Source organism: Paramormyrops kingsleyae, chromosome 21, assembly GCF_048594095.1.
Source record: "Paramormyrops kingsleyae isolate MSU_618 chromosome 21, PKINGS_0.4, whole genome shotgun sequence".
NCBI lineage: Eukaryota > Metazoa > Chordata > Actinopteri > Osteoglossiformes > Mormyridae > Paramormyrops > Paramormyrops kingsleyae.
This window is the reverse complement of record NC_132817.1, coordinates 2,007,511-2,029,637: the sequence shown is the minus strand read 5'-3', so window position 1 is coordinate 2,029,637 and position 22,127 is coordinate 2,007,511. Positions and strand designations below refer to the sequence as shown.

The 22,127-nt window shown below is 49.8% G+C and overlaps 1 protein-coding gene across 5 annotated transcripts in view; it reads left to right on the top strand.

Annotated features, from left to right (window-relative positions):
* The first annotated feature begins 2,234 nt into the window (after positions 1-2,234).
* The window catches only part of rnf220a (ring finger protein 220a), a 94,023-nt gene continuing 74,130 nt past the window's right edge, over positions 2,235-22,127 (top strand). For 4 of the 5 annotated variants that reach the window (XM_023815955.2, XM_023815954.2, XM_023815953.2 and 1 more), the window contains exons 1-2: positions 3,940-4,075; positions 10,064-10,917. In XM_023815955.2, the coding sequence (XP_023671723.2) occupies positions 4,062-4,075; positions 10,064-10,917 (868 nt within the window). In that variant the 5' untranslated portion in view covers positions 3,940-4,061. Of the gene's footprint in view, positions 2,639-3,939; positions 4,076-10,063; positions 10,918-22,127 lie in introns of those variants that run through there. The other variant, XM_023815956.2, reaches the window with a different exon arrangement.

The window sequence follows — 22,127 nt, the reverse complement described above, 5'->3', positions numbered from 1 at the left end:
AACGTGATTAATTAATGACAAACTAGGATCAGGTCACCCTGGACAAATATGATTATTTATAGGAGAAGCCCAGAGCATTTAGTTATATTGTTTAAAACAGTAACAGGCCTTTTGGATTCCAGGTGCTCCAGGAGCAGGATGACCACACAAACATTTCGCTTTAAGGATGTCACACTCCTGTTACTAGTGATGTTGTTCAGATCCATAATGAAAGTGAGATCTAGACATTCATGAATGACACTCTAGACCTTGTTGGAGACCAACTGTGATGCTGGCTGCATCCAGACCACCTGTCATTTCACAAGAACAGAGCACTTGCTTTTTCACAAAAACAGACCACCTGCAATTTCACAAGCACTGTGGTGACCCCTGATTGTAACACAGTTGTGCTGCATCTGTCTGGTGTGAGTAAAGGCCACCTGTTATTTTAGAAATATAGACCGCCTGTTATTTCACAACCACAGGCCACCTGTTATTTCACAAACACATACCACCCATTATTTCACAAACCCAGACCGCCTGTTATTTCAGAAACACAGACTACCTGTCATTTCACAAAAATAGATCACCTGTTATTTCAGAAACACACACCACCCATTATTTCACAAACACAGTCATGCCCCCAGTTTCTGTAACATGTTTTGGATATAGACCACCGCTTATTTCCCCAAACACAGATATCATAAAGTATGAATGGACATTGGTCTTTCCATCCGTAACCCGTTTCTGTGTTTCCCCCACATTGACTGTGTTATGCATAATAAACAAATGAGTACACAGGGAAACCTCGATCCAACGCATGGCCCTGCACTGTTCTATAGTAAGAAAATAACTATTGATTGGCCCCAGGTCCAGTGGGAAGAACACTGAACAGACGTGGGATCTGGTGCATTTGGGCTGCCTTGGAGAACAAAGACCTTGGGCCACTGGCCTGACACATTGGCAATAGCTGAGGCAGGCCCACCCTGTGAACACCCTGCAGATATGATCTACATCAAAGGAATGTTTCCGTGTTACAGTTTATATTTTCTCTAAAGAAATAACCTTTGCATTAAATGTGTCTGTGCTGTATTATACCTTGAAAACTGGCAAGGAAAAATATAAGATACTAAAATCCAAATTTAGGAAACAAACTACTTGTACTTTAAATTATTTTGGAAAATACCTTTATTTTTAAATTATAATATGTATATATGAGCGTCTATTATTATTATTATTATTATTATTATTATTGATGATAATAATAATGATTATGATGACGATGATGTTGATGATGTGGAGCAGCAGCGGCGCGTGGCCGTTTAAGAGATGACGTCTCATGCAGCTCCGTCTTTCCTCGCGGGCGGCCGTCAGCTCTAAGCGGAGGTGGCAGAGCCGGAGCTGTGGGCTGGGCTGTAATTTGACTGGCCCTCAAACACTCCTTGTTGCTCTTTGGTAAACATTAATTGCTGTCAACCCCTATGGACTCTACCGAGCTGAAGAGATGTTATCATCAAAGGGACTAAATCCCATTTGCTCCATCTTCTTAAGCTGAGACAACACAATAAAGACATACTTGGGCCATAGGCCGAGCGATAGACGGCTATACTAAGTGTTATTGTTTACTACAGTGGCTGAGTGACCAAACTCAGGATGTTAATTCGGACAAAACTTCCTTCAAAAGATATGAACAACCTAGCCATTAAATTTCGCCGGAATGAGCCCCGCGCTGCGATTCAACAGCTGTCCAATAGGGGGTGTAGCACGGACCTGCCCGGACCAGTGGCAGCTTAAACATCACCGCTGGGGCACAGCCGTCAGTGTGCTTTATAACGGGAGGGCACCGCAGCATAGGTGCATATTTACTCACCCTAAATCACTTTCAGTTTTAGTTTCGGCCAGCTCGCAGGACGTGAGTGTTTTGGGGGTAAAAACGGATTTATGTTGGTGTTTTTGGGAAGTGCCTTGCGGGACTAAAGCTAAATAAACTTGTTTGAGACAAACATCGCTTGCAATCTGCTTTAAAAAGTTGTTTTCCCCCTTATCCGTCAGTGTTTCCACCTAAAGCGCTACAAACAGCGCTACTTGTTTATATATGCTTATTAGCATCCGTACGTCGTAATATTAACGACGCTTCGCTAAAGGTTTCTTCGGTACAAGGTAACTCCCCAGGTCAAGTATAACATTATGCACCGGTCAGGGGTTTATAAATGTAAAATGTTTTTAAGGTGAGATGTTTTGCGTTATTTTGCCGACACATTATTTTCCCTGAGAGCATTGGCTGGGTTTTCACAAAGCGACAGAAAGCCCCGAAGGGGAAGCCAAAGGTGGGAAGGCGCAGACGACGGGGGGAGCGTGTCAGTCAATGAGCGGATCCGGCGCTGAGCGGCAGCACTGCGCCTCACACGCACCTCCGAGCTCAACATCCCATCTCTCTCCTTTTCTTCGCTTTTCTGCTTCTCGACAAAAATTCCTCCTCATCGGTGAATGCCGCTGATAGCGGGTCCGGCACACAGGCAAGGCACAGCCTGATCTAGCGCACAGTCAGGGCACAGCCTGATCCGGCACGGCGGCGTCCAGAGCCGGGCTCTCACTCTGCTCCGTGTGCGCCAGGATCAGGGGCATCCGGGGACGTCCGGAGGGACTGCTTTTTAACACAGTAAGTGCTCCAGAAAGGCTTCACATGGGCTACATTTTCAACTGTTACCGCTTAACTTCTATGGTGATTTTAATGTGCAAGCCGCAGTTTTACTCAACCCCGTTACACAAATAAACGCGCTTTGCGTGTTTCTGCATTAAGTTTAATTTAAACTGGCAGTTGAACTATATCTTTAATTAGCGTTTTCATTTTCGTATGGATAGGTTGTCGATAGTTGTTACTTTTGATCATTGATCCGTATTGATACATTTAGATGTTCGCTCGCCGCACAAAGCTTTGTGACACATCTGGAATATTTAAATCCTCGAGAAGTACTTTAAGTATTTGGCATTTAAAAGCTTTCGTCCACTTTCCTCGCCTCTGCCTGTGTGTGTGTTGAGTATTTCGGTTGCTATGGATGTGTCTTCGGAAACTTTGGCAGAGTTTTCAACTCTGCGTTTCCCCCAAACTTTCATCACGCGCGTCTGACAGTCGAGCTTAGGCGCTTAGTCTTTTAGGCAAATGTAACTTTCACACGTGTTTCAATCTACATTCACGGGGATTCTTTTGTGCTGTCATAGTGCACCGCAAAATTAAACTAGTAAATGACAACAAACATCGATGAAAAACATACCGTAAATTTTAAACATTGAAATCACTATTATTTTTTGTGTACGATTAAACAGTAACAATAATATGTCATGATTTATGGCTAATTTGCTTACTTTCTGTAGGCTAACTATAATTATGATGTAATTTATAAATCCACACATTTAAATAAATCCACGCGTTTAAATAAACCCAGCCACATATTATGAGTCACAGTATAAAATTGGAATCGGTGTTTTGTTTTAATGGCACTAAACCTTTGCAAGCGGTTTAACTTATATTTCACTGTAATTCAAAGGGTCTGTACATTTGGGAGAGATTTTCTTGATGAATGATGTCTAAACCCTTATACATTTTCAATATATTTAATATATAATATTCTATACATATGGAATTTGTAGCATATATGGATCATGTATAATACAAATTGAACGAATAATTAATTATCTCCTCTGAAATTTTCTTTGATTGATTCACATGTTTGTTCTATTTTTCACCGATTGTTCGTGTGTGTTATCTAAGTGCCTCACATCTCCATACTCAAAGGACCTTGATATTTCTAAATGTAAGGTGCAGGTGTCAATGTGCAGTTTTGATTTCCTCGGGTGACTGTTGTCCTGCAGTGGCGGAAACACCTGTTTAGTGCGGCTGAGTACAGTTTACATCCGGCCTGCAGTCACTGGACATGATTTAGCCGTTTTCCGCTGAAGTGAAGTTAAGGAAGCGGATCCCAGACGCAGGCTGTTCGGCAAAAGCGGGCAAATATTACGCCGGGAACAATGAGCAAGTTGCTTAAACGAAGATATTAACCGCACACGAGTTGTTCTGCTGCTCGATGTTGTCGGCAAAGTAAGAACATTATTTAGAATTGTACTGTAACAGATTAATTATTATAACTGATATTTTTGTTCAAGAAACGTAATTAAACGGCCGTGTTTGAAATTGCCATCATATCCGATTTTGCTCATTATATGGAAAGTGACTTTTTAGACTGGATCGTTTTAAAGTTCAAACATTTCTTTGCACGCAGATTGAAGCTCTTGTGAACTTGTGCTCGCATTTAATCTTTTTTTATCGCACGTCGCTGCTTCCCGTCCTCAAGTTTTTATCGCGCACGTTGTTTCCGTAAAGCTCATGAGCTTAATTCCCCTTTGTCACACGCGTAGTTGGTACAGGATGTTATCTTGTTGCATGTCTAATTTTAATTTGTGTAAATGAATGAACAATATTGCTTCTTACATGTTCAGAATTTCCTATGGAAATTACGAGCGCTTGTAAGGGTAGAGAAACATTATATAGGCTACTCTAGATTATTCGAAATTATTTAGATTTGAATAGCAAAACGCGTGTAAGATCATTAAATATTTGAAAGGCTGATATCTGAGTATTAGTAATTATATATATAATATATAATATATATATACACACACGCACATATAGTCTGGTCTATTCAATTATGAATAAATAGTTATGATACAAACGAATCTGCTCTTGGATGGTTTAATATATCTCTAAAATCCCTAAATAAAAATATTATAACCGCTAAAATATTAATATATTTGATCAGATACCTGTAGGGCTTTCCAAAATATCATTTGACTCCGGTTTCGTAGAAACTGTGGGGAGTCAGTCTAGGTGTCGATTTTTGATTAAATATTCTTATGAACAATGTTTTGTTTCCCATCATTATATTTTTACTGTTTGAGATGCGTTATTTTTATATGGAACCGCACAGAAATATTATTGCATTCTGTCGCCTTATTTTTATTAAGGAAGTACGTTTTATTTGTAGCTCCGAACCATTAATTTAAGCTTTACATTCTGTGGCTGTAGCAACTACCGAATAGTATTTTTTATACACGACACATATTGTTCATTGAAATATCCCCCCTTTGCTGTGGTATATAGCGTTTAATCACAGGCCAGCGAAACCACTGAATTATTGCCTGTCAAACGTTTGGTAAGAGTTAAGCACATGTGTTAATTGAGAATTATTATTTGAAGGATCAAGCCAACGTGAATTATAACATAATTATGGGAAGATGAACGACAATAGTGGACTTGAGGTATTACAAAATTATTAGTCAATAGAACCGTTTTTATTTGTAACAAACTGCATTTATCAACTGATGATCCGTGGCGCAAAGTGTTTTATGAGGCCTGTCATGGAAGGAATTTCAAGTTATTTTTTACTCGTAGAAAAAAAGAAAAAAACCTTGCAGCTGATTACTTAATTGAAGTAAGATGCATGTGATTTATTCGAGGAGAGATTTCTGAATCCTCCCTTTCTACGCGTTGCAGAGCGGCGGTCGCGCCTGTTTGCTGTGTCTGTTTTTCCCCTCAGCTCCGGATCATGGCCACCGAGGTCTGTTTGTACACATCCTCCAGCACCTGATCACACAAAGTCTGCTCTTCAATTTGTTTCCTCCTGATAGATTTCCCCACTGATGGCCTTATAGCAGGAAGAGACTGCTCGTCTTTTGGTTTCGGGTTCCCGGTTTCTGGCTGCGAAAAGAGCGGACCAACATGAAACTGGAGGGCGAAAGAAAAGTAACATGATTTATTTGGCGGCGTTTCGATTTCCACGCCGGTCTTTCCGTTCTGCTCTTTTCAGTAGCGATGTCGGCTGTTATTGGTCCCCATTGATCCCCGCGCGAAGTGAGAAGTGAACTAAAATTAATGTCGATTCCAGTCTCTGGATCAATTGCCAGAGTTATTTTAATCTGGATTTGTGCAGAATTAAAAATCGGAGAGCGAGGACTGGGACCTGAACGTTTTCTTTTCTGCAGAACAATTAGAAAGGCTGTGGATGGTGTTCAAATGTGAGCAAAGGACGCGTGCGGTGTAAATTAAAACTGCATTGGCGTACTAGCTTTAACTTACATGTGCCCCGGCTTTATGCCAGCACACAAACCCAACAGGCACTTTGACGCCCACAGTAAATGAAGTGTACATGTCCACGCGGATATTCCCGTGCGCTTGTGCGCTGCCGATGCGCCAGCGAACACTTCACTTAAAGCGCATTTGTCATGCAGATGAAGCGGAATAACAATTCAAACGCTAATAAGAAAGTCATGTTTAACTTTACATATTTTACATGTGCAGAAAAAATGCGTAAGGTTATTTATGTATGATTTCGCCCTGAATTTTTTTATCGACGTAAACCGGCAGTCGGGTGTTTGCGTCCGGTGAGGGGCTTGGGGCGCCTGATGTGCGGCCGCTGCCCACACCTGTCACCCGACGCCCCGGCTTTTAATCGAGCTGACTGTGCGATACTCGTCGGCACCCGACCCCTGGCTACCCCCTGCTCACCCGACAGGACTCTGTAGTTTTTTTTACTATTTTTAATCCAATATTTTAAAATGCAGTGCATCGCATTTGTATTGTGTTTAAAGATTCATATTTGAATACGACATACATAAGACTAGGCATTATTTTAAAACTACATTTAAAAAGTACATTTTATTTTAATCTTCTGTTTTCTGAAAAACATTAAAGGGTGCAGGTAGAAAATAAAGATGAGAATAAACATTTTTTACTAGACAATGTGTCCGATATAAGCTTGATCGTATTGCTTATAATCGAGTAAGTTAATGCATCCTGTATTTAACAATGGCCTTTCAATGTGTAAAATGATTTAGGCAATGTAATAAAACAATTAACAATATTTTATCAAACAAATATAAAATATTTGATTTATCAAACAAATATGAAAAATTCATATTTGTTTGGTATAATATATATTATTTTGCCGTTACTGTTTTCACGGCCGTTAGACGGGCCGCGTTAGAGCAGAAGACACGGCACGGCAGCTGTGCTAGCCCTTATTTTACTGTAAAAACTTTTTTTAAAAAACAAACAAATTAAAATTCATTTCATGTTTAAGGAAATAATATTTTTAAGCACGAGGAGATCAAGGAGGCTGTGTAGTTTTGATTTATTGTAAATTGCATTAAATACTTCTCCAACAGGCATATTTCTTACTATACGTGTGTGTGTGTATATATATATATATATATATATATATATATATATATATATATATATATATATAATTTATTAGGGCAATAATTTCATCAGTATACATCGTAATTTATAGTAAATTTTAAGGTGTAATTGTATAATTTAAGGAATCTGAAATATATTGGACCGGCACGAAGACTCAATGAAGAGACTTTTTTCTGCCATTCTTTTCGGTCAATAAATCGTGTATTTGTAAAGTGTAAAATGGACTGGTTTCATTTTCAGTGTTTCCGGGCGGCGCAACCAGCGCGTTGGCAGCTAATTCCGCGTTACTAGGGGAATGTGCGACTAGTGCGGCATTTCCCAACTTTTCCCGCGGCTTCACGTGAATTCGGCATTTTATCATTTGAGGAAAACAAACTCCAAAGGATTTGTTTGTCCTGTTACAGTATCTTTTCTTATATCTTTACACACGGTATGAGTTTGCCGTTAGCTGTTTGTGTTGAATGTCTTGTATTTCGTGAATCGTTTAGCATAAAGGAGCAGCTTGAGTAACGAACCCCCCTCTCCATTTACATAGGCAAACAGAGTGAAAGCTGCTCGCTCCTAACTTTCTTCCCGCACATGAATATTAAACGGAAGCGCTGTGATTCGCGCTGTCCGGACCGCAGCGCTCCTGAACCGGTCCCTGTGCTCCGGGCCAGCAGGTCGTCGCTAAAGATCCAGTGGTTTGCCAAACGGTTCAGTCTGGGAGCTCGGAGGAGGACGGGAGATATCTCGCTTTCCCCCCCGTTTCGCAGAGTGATGATCCTCTATGGGGCCGAGAGGTGGGGGTGGGGGCTTCTGTAGTGTCTGCTGCATTTGAGCTCCAGAAGCCAGACACCTTACAAATAATCTGTGCTTAGCCTGGAATTAGGCTGGCTCAGGTGCGCCGCTGCGCAGCGCCTGAAATGCGGAACCGGAGCAGGTTAGCAAACTGATAATGATTTAGTCTGCAATGAATCAATTTGCTCGCCCGCTTTGCCTGTTTCTGCATCGTTCGATTTCGTTACCATTGGCTGCTGAAGCTGACAGTCTCGGCGTGGCGCTGTGAAGGAAGGTGGACCGGTTTCTGGCCGTAATATACCGGTACTGGCGTCATATCATTGGCTGCTGCGTGGTCAGCGATTTGGGGTATTTGCTGGGTGATGACCGCACCGTCCCTGTCCTGTAAGTGGCCACGCCCTTTACACAAGTGTCAGCGATGGGGGGTCTTTGCTGGGTGATGACCGCACCCCCGTCCCCGTCCTGTAAGTGGCCACGCCCTTTACACAAGTGTCAGCGATTCGGGGTCTTTGCTAGGTGATGACCGCACCCCTGTCCCCGTCCTGTAAGTGGCCACGCCCTTTACACAAGTGTCAGCGATTCGGGGTCTTTGCTGGGTGATGACTGCACCCCCGTCCCCGTCCTGTAAGTGGCCACGCCCTTTACACAAGTGTCAGCGATTCGGGGTCTTTGCTGGGTGATGACCGCACCCCCGTCCCCGTCCTGCAAGTGGCCACGCCCTTTACAAGAGCGTCAGCTATCTGGGGTCTTTGCGTGTGGGGCTAGGAGGTGTTTAAACCACATCGACGCCTGTCAGGAATCAGTAAGAACCTGACAAGCGGCAAAAAGCCCTGTGACAGTCACACACTGGCGTGTGATGCCCGGGTCACGTGACAGGCTGTCAGGCAGCTCTGACAGAGTCCATTTGTTCTCCAGCTGACACTGGTCCTTCAGAATAGGAATATTTGGCTTACATCATGCAGGGGGCACATAACGCCTCAGGAATTACAGATGTCACAGCAGTCATGCTCGGCAAAAATGTACGCTGTGAAAATGCATGTGCACATTCCTGTAACATCTCAGACGGGAATGCATGTAAAACTGCCAGGACAGTGTGGAGCCCGCGGGCCTGTGGGCGAAGGGTCTGCTCTGGGGCGCCCCCTGGAGACTGGATTGCCAATAAGCACGTCCTGCTCGCTCCTGCCTCCCCGCAAGGGGAGATCCGGTAGCCTTTTATTGGATTGTCAGTTTCATGTGGACTCAGTGTCCCGATGGCAACTGTAATAGCAATGAAATATCTGGGCACTTATTACTGTGTTTGCTGTCTGTCAGCAGCTGCCCAGCTCGTATCTGATTGGCTATCTGCTTGTCACATGGTCGTGATGAGTATGGCCAATGCCTTTTATTATTCGCGGTGATTTTCCAGCTTCTAGTTCTGGGGCCGCGATGAGGGCCGGGGGGCCGTCCAGTGATGCAGTGGTTCTACCGGGTCACGCAGCACTGTGACAGTTTGTTTTGGACAGATGGGGCAGCATGTATTCACACTTAAGAACATAAGATCATAAGAACATAAGACATTTACAAACGAGAGGAGGCCATTCGGCCCATCAAGCTCGTTTGGATTTATTCCAAGATGATATTCCCAGGTATTAGGATGCTGGACCAGGATTTTCAGGTAATTAGGGAGTTTTCTTTTATTCTGAGCATGTGACTTGAAGGCCTGGCGGGACAGCACACCCTCACAATGGCCCTCAGATGTGTGCAAGGCCTGCCTGCTCTGGCAGGGTTTGGATGCAGGCCTTTCACAAACCGGCTCCCTCCAGCTGTTTCAGGCCACGAGTGGTCAAAGGTTACTCATCCAATCAGATTTGCTGTGCAGATGTGGGTTGGGTAAGCCATCATGCTGTATTCGGGGATGAGGGTAGGATGCAGAAACACTCACATGAGTTGTCCCAGGCTCTTTTCTGATGTGAGATGGTGCCATTCTTCTGTGGTCCTGGCCTCAGCTTTCAGCTGAGGGACAGCAGTGGCTTTGCACTCCTTGCTTAATTGTGCCCCTTGTCCCTGCAGAGTACGCCCTCCTGAGGATGAGCCAGCGGTGAGCTGTGAATCTCTCCAAGCTGTGTGGACGATTCCCAGGATCGGCAAGGCCGCCTCACCAGAGCTGCCTCACTGCCTTGCCACCTTGCCGGAGCTGCCTCGCTGCCTCACTGCCTCACCGGAGCTGCCCCGCTCCCATCTTCTCTCTGTTGCAGGAGGCTTCCCTCAGCAGCTCATGGACCTGCACCGCGCCGCCTTTAAGATGGAGAGCTCCTCCTACCTGCCCAACCCACTGGCATCGCCTGCCCTCATGGTGCTGGCCTCCACGGCTGAGGCCAGCCGCGACGCCTCCATCCCATGCCAGCAGCCGCGCCCCTTTGGTGTGCCTGTGTCCGTGGAGAAGGAGGTGCACCTCCCCTTCACCAACGGCTCCTACACGTTCGCCTCCATGTACCACCGGCAGGGTGCCGTGCCGGGTGGATTTCCCAGCCGGGACTTTCCGCCCTCCCTACTCCACCTGCACCACCAGTTTGCCCCACCCAACCTGGACTGCACCCCCATCAGCATGCTGAACCACAGCGGTGTGGGTGCCTTCCGGCCCTTTGCGTCGCCCCCAGAGGAGCGTGACGGTGCCGCCGCCGGCTACCAGTCAGCTTTCACGCCCGCCAAGCGCCTGAAGGGCTGCCTGGAGGCAGAGGCCTCCCCCCACCTGCGTTATTCGGATGCTGAGGGGAAGGAGTATGACTACGGGGGGACGCAGATCCCATCTAGCTCGCCGGGAGCCCTGAAAGCCGTGGAGGACGCCGGAAAGAAGATCTTCGCAGTGTCGGGTCTGCTGTCTGACCGCGAGGCCTCGTCCAGCCCAGAGGACCGCATCGAGCGCTGTAAGTAGCCCATATCCTGGCCGCCCACAGCAAGGGCCACACATAAGCCCTGTGTCAGGTGTTTCCGATGGCCTGGAGTGATCTCTGATGCCACCTAATTGTGTACGGAGAATGAAAGCCTAAGGGGCCACAAATGCTCAGCCTGTCCTGCTCACAGCACGCTTACGCCGAGACTGCATTCTCTGTGGTCGTGCCATGCTGCTGTGAGGGAGGTCACATGACCTTATCCCTCGTTCTGATTGGGAACTGGTGTGTGGGAAGACTGGAGGGACTTCTGGGGGGTGTCACATGACAGCAGGGTGACAGGCCCACGCTACCGCTCTGCCCCCACTGCCCCGCCCCCCACCTACCACTCTGCCCCCACTGCTCCGCCCCTCAACTTCCACTCTACACCCACTGCTCCGTTCTGCCACCGACTGCTCCGCCCATCGCCCACTGCTGTGCCCGCACTGCTCCGCCCCTCACTTACCACTCTACCCCCACTGCTCCGCCCCTCGCCCACCGCTCTGCCCCCACCGCTCTGCCCCCACTGCTCCGCCCCTCACCTACCACTCTGCCCCCCACTGCTCCGTTCTGCCCCCCACTGCTCCGCCCCTCACCTACCACTCTGCCCCCATTGCTCTGCCCCCACTGCTCCGCCCCTCACCTACCACTCTGCCCCCATTGCTCTGCCCCCACTGCTCCGCCCCTCACCTACCACTCTGCCCCCCACTGCTCCGTTCTGCCCCCCACTGCTGCGCCCCTCGCCCACCGCTCTGCCCCCACTGCTCCGCCCCTCTGAAGGCTGCAGGTATCTGCATGAGGTGCCAGGCTGAGCTGTCAGGCCAGACCATCGGAGCTGCAGATGGAGTCTCTTTGCTAATGGAATGTTAGGACAGGTCACCCCTAAAGTCACACATGGCAGTGTCACGGTCACTTGCAGCCCATGTCCTGTCCCCACGGCTCCCCGGCACACCTGGGGGGGGGGTTAAGGTGTGGGCCCGGTGGGTTTTTGGCCTCCTGTACACTCTCACTGGCCAGGATCTAGGGAAGGAGCTGCTTTCTCCCTTTCAGAGCGGGATCTAATTAGATTAAAGCCCAGCCCACAGAGCCTTTAATGCAATTGAATTTCACCACTTCTGTGTAAGAGACTTAACGGGTTCCTCTCCACTGGCTCCGGCTGAGTAACAGCGTCTCTCCCGTCCTGCCTGGCCCACGCCAGGCGTTTCTGGCCTCCAGCCGCCCTAAGCCGCCTCCCCAAGGCCCGTCGTCATGACGAAATATTATATGTGTGTATCTGTGTGTGTGTGTTAATACAGAGACTAAGAGCATCCAGTCTGTGGGGGCAAGTAAGGGGCGGCAGGGAGAGATAAAAGCAATAATGAAAGCAGGGATGAGTGCGCCGCTGCTTTGAGTTGAAATGCAGAGACCCACTGCCTTCCTGAGCAGCCGGAATAAAACAGAAAAACCCTCACGACAACAGATTGCGTCCACGCGTGCTTCCTTCCTCCATAAATCCCCACTGATTTACGCCACCCCCCCCCCCCTTAACCCCCATGGCCCTGTGAGGCCCAGCTGCTGGCATGCTGGGTGGGGGGCGGGGGGGGGCGCTGCCCATCGGTGAGACTTGGAGCTGTCGTCGTAATGACCTTTCAGGGACATGGGGGGCTGCGGGCTGCTTGCTCTCTGGACAAGACAAGGGGCTCTACAGCAAGTTCTCTTATGTCACTTCTGGCTGTATACCGGGGGAACAGCAGGGTCTGTGTGCAGCTCTACGAGATTATGCTCTCTCTGTCTGTCTCTCTGTCTGTCTGTCTTTCAAGGTGTCTATCCATCCATTTATTTGCACCCCTAATTATCTGCTGGCATTGTACAGGGCGTCAGTGTGAGTAACTCGGTATGCCGTGTTTTCAGTGGCGTCTCACAGATGTGTCAGAGCCAGGCTGCCTCATTGCGCTGTTCCTTGTGTCTGCTGCTGCAAGGCGCAGTGCGATCTGACAGCTGTTTAAACATGTCGTCTTTTTCAAAGAGCAGATGTCTTCAGCTGAGGCCACACCGTGCTTGTTTTTCTTTGGGGAGATACTGGAAACTTCGGGGAGCAGTTATGGAGAAGAGAAACAATCGCAATGCTGGGCGGTGAACCCTGATCCTTAAGGTCTGCAGACAGACTGTGGGGGAGGGGAGGAGGAGAGGAGAGGAGGAACAGAGAGGGGAAGAGGAAGAGAGAGAGGGGGAGAGAGAGGGGGAAAGAGGGAGAGAGGAAGGGGAAAGAGAGAGGGGAAGAGAAAAACAGACCAAGTCAGAGACACAGACAGAGTAATAGACATATAGAGTGACAGAGAGACAGATGGCAAGTGAGACAGGCAGAGAGATGAAGAGTGAGACAGGCAGAGAGATGGCAAGTGAGACAGGCAGAGAGATGAAGAGTGAGACAGGCAGAGAGAAGGAAAGACAGAGATGGAGAGAGACACAGAGAGATGGAGACAGGCAGAGAGATGGAGAGTGAGACAGGCAGAGAGAAGGAAAGACAGAAATGGAGAGACACAGAGAGATGGAGACAGGCAGAGAGATGGAGAGTGAGACAGGCAGAGAGAAGGAAAGACAGAAATGGAGAGACACAGAGAGATGGAGACAGGCAGAGAGATGGAGAGTGAGACAGGCAGAGAGAAGGAAAGACAGAAATGGAGAGACACAGAGAGATGGAGACAGGCAGGGAGATGGAGAGTTAGACAGGCAGAGAGATGGACAGTGATGATATTTTTTTAATTACTGTTAACATTTCCAAACAAAACTAAAATTATCTTGAAACGAACTGAGGGAATGAGAAATGTCTAAAAATGTCTGTACAAGTCTAGAGCTTTGGGATGAGTGCTGACCATCAAGTGCAGCAGAGTCAGTGACATTGCGGACTATCCCTCACAGTGAAACAAGTCAAGTGAAATTTTTCACTACGTTATCAACGGCAAAATGCTGCTGTAACATTTATCCTGCACTGGAAGGCAAGGAGTTAAACAGACTGCGCCTCCAAGGAGACAGACATCGTCATCCTCAAACCCCCCTCCCCCCCCCCCCCCCAAAGCCCCCGTTACGGTCTGGTGGCGAGGTTAAGTTAAGTGAGAGTGTTCTAATGATTACGCAGCCTCTGTGGAGCAAGGCTGTGCACCCCCAGATGTTAAAAGGCTTGCCCCCTGGCCCCCCAGCCGCTTGTCCCAGCATGGCTGCCTCTGTCTGCCTCCCTGCCTCTCAGTCACCCTCATCTGCGACCTTGCGAGCCTCGGAGACTGATCCTCTATTTAAGCAGATCTTACTTTCTCCCTGTGGTCTTTTCTTACAGCCACAGATACCACCCTTTTCTGGAAGCTTCCTGTTTTTCACTTGGACTGTTTCGAGTTTGTTTCCTGAAACTTGTCCACCATGTTCAGCACGGTTGGCGTGGCAGCAGGTGGCTATGAAACGGTTAAGGGCTAGCGGGCTGCCCCATTGTGGCCGATTAACGCTTCCTGTCTGCCCTTTGTTGCCTGGGCCCCTTGCCCTGGATGCCGAGTGGTGGGCGACCCTGATGACTGAAATGCACCACGGGATCCACTGTTAGGCTAATGAGTGGCGAGTCACATGAGCACCACAGCATGCAGAATGACGGGGATGCAGACGGCCCATGTCTGCGAGGGGAGAGGGTCACCCGGAGACGTAGGGACTACCCGCAATGCCAACCTGTCTGGAGCACTGTTAGAACACCAGTGAAACAAAGGCGTGTTCAGACAAACTACTAGTCCTGGGCACAGAGCCTCACAGTGGCCCCTCACTCCATCCAGCGGCGGCGGCGGGGGCCGTGGGTCACAGCTGCCCCTGTGGTCTGCGTGTTCTGGCTGGCATGGGCCCGGACTGTTGGGGGCCCAAGCTGACTGGGGACTCACACACAGATACACATGCATATAGGCAGAAAGAAACACACTCACAGAGACAGACAGACACTTTCAGCAGTGTTTGGGGCACTGAAGAGCGTAATTACAGTTTAATCACTAACCTTATGGTTTCCAGACAGCCGTTCTGCACATACTCAGTGAGGCTGCGTTCCCTGCGTGGTCTGGGTGGGGGATGGGGACTCTGACACACGTTTTAAAGTGTTGCTACTTCCCCTGCCTGCATGTCACTGGCTGCCCAAATCCTCGCAGTCCAATTAATAATTTAGCAGCTTGTATCATCTGTTTACCTTAGTAATCTATCTGTCAGCTCGTCCATCGATCCAGGCCTGCTTCCTAATCAGCCACCCTCACCCCCCCCGCCCCCGGCTCATATTTAAATTCAATATCTGTCACTCCCTCTCTGCACATTAAGGCACGTTTGTGCCATTCTGCAGTCCCTGGACCCTGCCAGACCCCCGGGGAGGAGGGGGGGTAGTGTTGTTGGCTACGTCATAAGATCTATCTATCTATCTATCTATCTAGGTTGTATATAAAGGCATTAGTTCTGTTGCAGTAGATTCTCACCTTTTGAGGGGAAACAGGGTCCTGGGGGGTTGGGATGTTTTTAATGTGGGCCTGGAGGCTTCCGTATGTGTCTGAGACAATGTGGCTGTGGCGGTATTATCATCTTAACTATTATAAGCTAGTTTATTGTCTAAGGGTGCTGCTAATGGCCCTCGTGGGATTAATACTGAACTTTGAGGTAGCATGCAGTCAAATACTGTATGTGTGTGTGTGTTTGTGTGTGTGTGTGTGAGTGGGTATTCCTTACCTTATGGGAACACAATGTCCCCACAACGTGATGGAGAAGCCGTTTTTTTCCCTTATGGGGACCAGTTTCCTGGGAAAACTCAATTTAATAAAAATCTGTGACTGCAATGAAAAAACTAAAAATGCAAAAACTCTTGTATTTTGCTTGGTTACTTATGGTTATGTTTAGGGCTGGGTAGGGGTTAAGGTTGTCATAGTTAGCGTTAGCATTTTCCCCATAGAAATGAATGAGTGTTCCCCATAAAGATATGTTTACCTGACATGTGTGTGTAGGTGGGTGGGTGTGTGGGTGTGTGGGTGTGTGTCTGTTGCTGCTGCAGATGTTCAGCGATCTATTGGCACTGCTGGAGAAATGGGTTGGGGCTGCGATCAGTAAACACTCAGCGAGTTAATGACATCAATCAATGGCCTCTTAAAGCAGCAATTTGATAATTAGAGTGATGAGGGTGTAGTATGGCGACGCTGACTGGGCCCCATCCGCCTCACACCCTGACTGACTCGCACCCCAGCTGCCTCACACTTTGCCTTGCCTTGTACCCCCACTGCCTCAAGCCTTGCCCCACCCCGCACCCTGCCCTGCCTTGTACCCCACACCCCACCTGCCCTGCACCCCACCCTGCCTCGCACCCAACTCCTCTCTCGCTTCTTACCCCACCTCACACTCTGCCCCGCCTGCCTCATACCCCAATTGCCTCTCATCTTGACCTGCCTCACAACCTGCTCAACCTCGCACCGCACACCCCACCCTCCTCTTACCCCACCCTCCTCTTACCCCACCCCGCCTTGTACCCCAACTGCCTTATACCCCGACCTCATCTCGTACCTTACCCCACCTCACACTCAGCCCTCCTTACACTTTGACTGCCTAGGACCCTAACCTCCTGGCACCCTGGCCTGCCTTACACCCCACATTGCCTCGCACCCTGCCCTGCCTTACACCCAACATTGCCTCGCACCCTGGCCTGCCTTACACCCCACATTGCCTCGCACCCAGGCCTGCCTTACACCCCACATTGCCTCGCACCCTGGCCTGCCTTACACCCCACATTGCCTCGCACCCTGGCCTGCCTTACACCCCACATTGCCTCGCACCCAGGCCTGCCTTACACCCCATATTGCCTCGCACCCAGGCCTGCCTTACACCCCACATTGCCTCGCACCCAGGCCTGCCTTACACCCCACATTGCCTCGCACCCAGCCCTGCCTTACACCCCACATTGCCTCGCACCCTGCCCTGCCTTACACCCCACATTGCCTCGCACCCTGGCCTGCCTTACACCCCACATTGCCTCGCACCCAGGCCTGCCTTACACCCCACATTGCCTCGCACCCTGGCCTGCCTTACACCCCACATTGCCTCGCACCCAGGCCTGCCTTACACCCCACATTGCCTCGCACCCAGGCCTGCCTTACACCCCACATTGCCTCGCACCCAGGCCTGCCTTACACCCCACATTGCCTCGCACCCAGGCCTGCCTTACACCCCACATTGCCTCGCACCCTGGCCTGCCTTACACCCCACATTGCCTCGCACCCTGCCCTGCCTTACACCCCACATTGCCTCGCACCCTGCCCTGCCTTACACCCCACATTGCCTCGCACCCTGGCCTGCCTTACACCCCACATTGCCTCGCACCCTGGCCTGCCTTACACCCCACATTGCCTCGCACCCTGGCCTGCCTTACACCCCACATTGCCTCGCACCCTGGCCTGCCTTACACCCCACATTGCCTCGCACCCTGCCTGTGTGCCTGTGCTCCTTTTTCTACCCCTCGTCGCGGGATCCTTATGAAACATTGCCAGTCTGTAGCTGTCTGCTCAGAAACAACCCCTCAGGCTCACAGAGACTGCTGCCCATGGCTGGTGTCCCACGCACGGGGCGGGGTTCACTTCCATGTGAGTTGTCTAATATCGCATCCTGGTGGCAAAATGCATGGAATTCACCTCAGCAGGGGGGAGGGGCGCTTAGAGAGGAAATCTGTCACTTCTCCCCAAGCTGGCGCCCTTGTGACCTCCATTCAGAGAGACATTGATTTCAGGCGCCCTTTTTAAAGTGTGTGGGGGGGCAGCTTTACTTAAACACATATCCCAGTGTCCTGTGGGGCGAATCAAACACAGTAACAATCTGAGAAATGCACCGTGATGTCAGCAGAAGGCCGTGTGTGCCGGCTCCTTCCCTCAGGGCACCTTTTGCTTTCCTGTGCTGCTTCTGCTTCTGCTTCTGCTACTGCTTCTCGGCCGTAGTGCACTGGGTCCATGGGAGTGTACTGGGTCCATGGGTCACCCAGCTCTGGTGTGGAGTTAAGCAGACACCCAGGAGTCTATGCCCTGAAGATGTGTACAGTCTGCCTTTCATAGCCACCGTGGTGGGGGCTCTCTCTCTCCCTCTCTTTCTCTTTCTCCCTCTCTCTCCACCTCTTTCTGTTTTTCTCTCTCTCTCCCTCCCTCTCACTCTCCCCCTCTCCCTTTCCCTCTCTCTCCTTCTTTCTCCCATTGTCCCTCTTTCTTCCTCCCTCTCACTTTCTCCCTCTCCCTCTCTTTTTTCCTCTCTCTCTCTCTCTCTCTCTCTCACTATTTATTTCTCTCTCCCTCACTCTCTCCCCCTCTCTCCCTCATTCTCCCCCCCTCTCCCTCGCTCTCCCCCTTATTCAGCCTGTCCATCAGGACCTTTATAAATAATTCATTGCCCTTTCCCTAGTGCCTTGTCACCTTGCCCTCTCATTCGCCACCTAGTCTTCTTCCTGCCCCCCATCCCCCCTATCACCATCCTCGATGTGGTGGACCCCTGCAGGAGTCTCTGCCCCACCAGGACCACACAGTGGCAGCCTCTCAGCAAACCCCCCACCCCACCTGGGCTTCCCCTGTCTGCCACATTTGGCCTGTAAATCTTCTGAAGTCATTAAACCCTTTTTACGTTGAGTCTGCTCTCCTTGCGAGGCGCTCTCCCCTTCTCCGGGTGGAAGCGTGCGTCAGGCCTCATTCCATGCCTGCTGCCTACTGCCTGCCTTCACGGCTGTCCGTCTCCGTATTTTGTCCTCTGGCTTCTTCAGCATAGTAAAGTTTATTTGATGCTGCATAGAGAATGTAATCCATTAAACAAATGAGGGTAAACTGATTGTTATTGGTCTCGGGAGGGCCTGCCTCTCGACACAGACGTGTTTCGCAACAAACCCAGACTTACGGGCTCTTCCCCCCACCCTCGCCGCTGAGCCAGCAGGGCCTTATGGGTAATCCACTTCAGAGCCACAGAGAGCTTCCTGCAGTGGAGCTCAAATGCTCACAGGGCGACACTTTTGGCTGTCGTCAAGCGGGAGGTTTCTTAATATTCAGTCGATTTTATTCAGTTGTGTCACTTCGCGGTGACTCAGTAAGGAGTGAATTGTGGGTCAGTGATGAATATTATTAGAGAACAAGGTCACAACAAACAGGCAGACTGGGTCCTGAAGACACCGCGCTGTCCCCAGCCCTCCTGGCCCTTGGCGCTCCCTCTGCGCGATTGATAGATTTTAGAGATGCCCCCCCCCCCTATCTGCCTGGCTTGTGGCACAGCTGAAATCAGCAGCAGTCTTGGAGAAATAAGAAGAAGATCAATCAGGGAGGAGTGTGATGAATTAAGAGCTTCAGCAGAGGGGAGGGCGCTGGACCAGGAGTGCCTCAGGCACGCTGGGCACGTCCACTCACATGGGACACCCTTGTCCCGCCCTCCACGGGACATCCGTGCCCCGCCCTCCTTCTGTGAACACCTGCACCCCGCCCTCCCTCTGCGGACACTCGCGGCCTGCCCTCGATCTCACCCTGGCTTCCCTCCGTGGTCAGCAGCTCCCCGCCTTTTGCGGGACACCCATGCTCCCCCTCCTCACCCTGCCCTCTTCCCCCCACTTTTCTCTTCCCCCTTCTATGGGACACCCACACCCCAGCTGGGCTAATCATCCGTCTGGGATTTTCGTCCTTTGGTAACAAAGATGCAGATGGTGGGCAGTGCACCTGCACATCAGGGCAGCATGCTGACTGCTTATACTGCTCCCCCCCCCCCCCGTCTTACAGTTTGCACAGCTGGACAAGTTCGCTGACATAACCCCTCCAGCTTAACATCCCTTGTTAATGAATGCTGCACACAAGTGGAGCAGTTTGGGCATCTAGCCAGTCCCTTAACCACTGCGCCATCTACTGCCACATGTAAAGCACACCAGGCTGTCTGCAGGCTGAAGTGCAGCTTGCCCGGGCACTGCTTGGCTGGCCTCTCCCGCAGACTCCCTCTTGACACAGTGGGCTCCACTGGCTGGCTGACATTAATTCAAGGCGCTCCTCGTTCACCAGCTCCTGTGATAAATTAATCGTAACGATGACGGCCTCGTTATGGGCCGGCCGCCTTGTTTGCTTGTAATCTGTGCGACAGTTTTAGGGCCTGTATTATTTAAGGCATCCGGTAATTACGTGGGTGTTAGCATATGTAGGAGGAGAGATATGATTCATTCACCAAGTGGGAACCGAGAAGGAAAAGAAAGCGATGGAGAGAGAGAGGGAGAGAGAGAGAGAGGGAGGGAGAGACAGATAGTGAGAAAGCGGCAGCAGATAAAATAGGAGCAGCGGGTAGCTACAAAATAGCGCCCTTATTAGAGCTCATTAAGGCGGCGGTGAGATAAGGCAGCGTCGCCGTGAAGAAGATCTACGGCCCACGTTCGGCTGCAGCCACCCGCTGCTACTGTGAGAACTTGTTAGGTGCTTTTTGTAACCCTGAGAAAAATAATGTCTCCTTCTCCATGGTGACCCCCCGGCACCGGTGGCGGTGCGCCTGAACGATAGCAGATAGTGACGAGCCCCCCCTACGCTAATTAGGGGACCTTTTAACAAGAACAAAAAGAGAGCTGCAGAGTGGGAAAGTGACAACCCTTGTTAATCTCTGTCCATTGTTTGAGCAGCAGGGCGGCGCTGTTGGACAGTCACTCGGGGGGCTGCAGTAAATCTCCCGGCGGGGGCTGATTCCGGGTTCCCCCCCCCCAGCTAGGCCTGGGGGTGCGCATTTTTACTCTGCATATGAGAATCACGCATCATGTCATCGTTCCCTTTGGGTTAGGGGGTCCACAGGTTCCTCAGACCCTCCTGGGTGACACTGGATTCCGGCCCGACGCAGCAGGTACACAGGCCTGTTTGCAGAGGAAAACCTCCCGCCAGCGGGGGCAGATTAGCTGGGCAGGACACAGTCTGGCATCTTTGTACTCAGATAAATGACTTAGTGTCCACATGATTCACTGGGGTGGCCTCCTGACAATCGGTAATTTGCTGAAATTAAAACTTAATCAAGCATACGGTGCTCCTGGTAGGGAGCAGCTTTGTGTAGATGGTTGTGGACGGGGACAGCAGGACGGGGACAGCAGGACGGGGACAGGGACATCAGCAAAGGGAGCAGCTCAGTGAGGATGGCAGGACGGGGACGGGGACAGCAGCAAAGGGAACAGCTCAGTGCGGATGGCAGGATGGGACAGGGACAGCAGCAAAGGGAACAGCTCAGTGAGGATGGCAGGACGGGACAGGGACAGCAGCAAAGGGAACAGCTCAGTGAGGATGGCAGGATGGGGATGGGAAGGGTCTTTGTGTGTGTTACACTGTGTCTGCATGCATATCTGTGGGTTTGTATTTACCAAAACCAAATGTCCCCAGAATGCAGTATCATCTTATGTTATGTTTTAGCTTTTGGGGACATTTTTCAGGTCCCCACAAAATATACCTGAATTTTATAATAATGTGCGAATGCAACCAAAAAACTAAAAATGCTAAAATTATTTTGTTTGGTTACTTATGGGTAAGGTTAGGGCTGGATAGGGGTTACGGTCGTCATGTTGGGATTAGGGTTATGCCCTTAGAAATGAATGGACAGTCCCCACAAAGATACCTAACCTGCATGTGTATGTGTGTTATAGTGTGTGTGTGTGTGTATATATTTGTTCATAGGCAATGAATACATGCTCAGGTTACAGGGTGACTAGTTCTGGCATTAAATAATTTTAACTTTAATTAAAATTTTATAATGAAGACAAACAAGGTGGAGGATGTGGCTGAACAGCATGCTTGCCCACCGCAGCATCTCCAGCTCTGCACTGTGGTTGAGAGTCGTCCTGGTCACTCCGCTATCTGCACTTTGTGGACACAGCTGTAAGCCGGCCTTGTCCCGGACGGCCCACTCTCCCGGCCCTAGGCATCCCTGCTCTCCCAGCCCCTGGCCCCCCGGCTCGGTGCAGCCGTGCCTGTCCGGCAGTTCCTGTGAAAGCTGGGTCCTCTCTCATGCTAATGAGAACGGCTGACGCGGAGCACTCCTTTGTGGGGGCCGCAGACTCACATTTTATTAAGTACTCCTTAGAGAGGGAGTGAAAAGTCACCACACTGCATATTAACGAAGGTGCGGGGGGTGGGGGGGCCGTGAGAGAGGGGAACATGTCCAGCCTTTCTCAGGATGCCGTGTTCATGCTGTGTTCGGACGTCACACCAGAGCCACGTATTCCT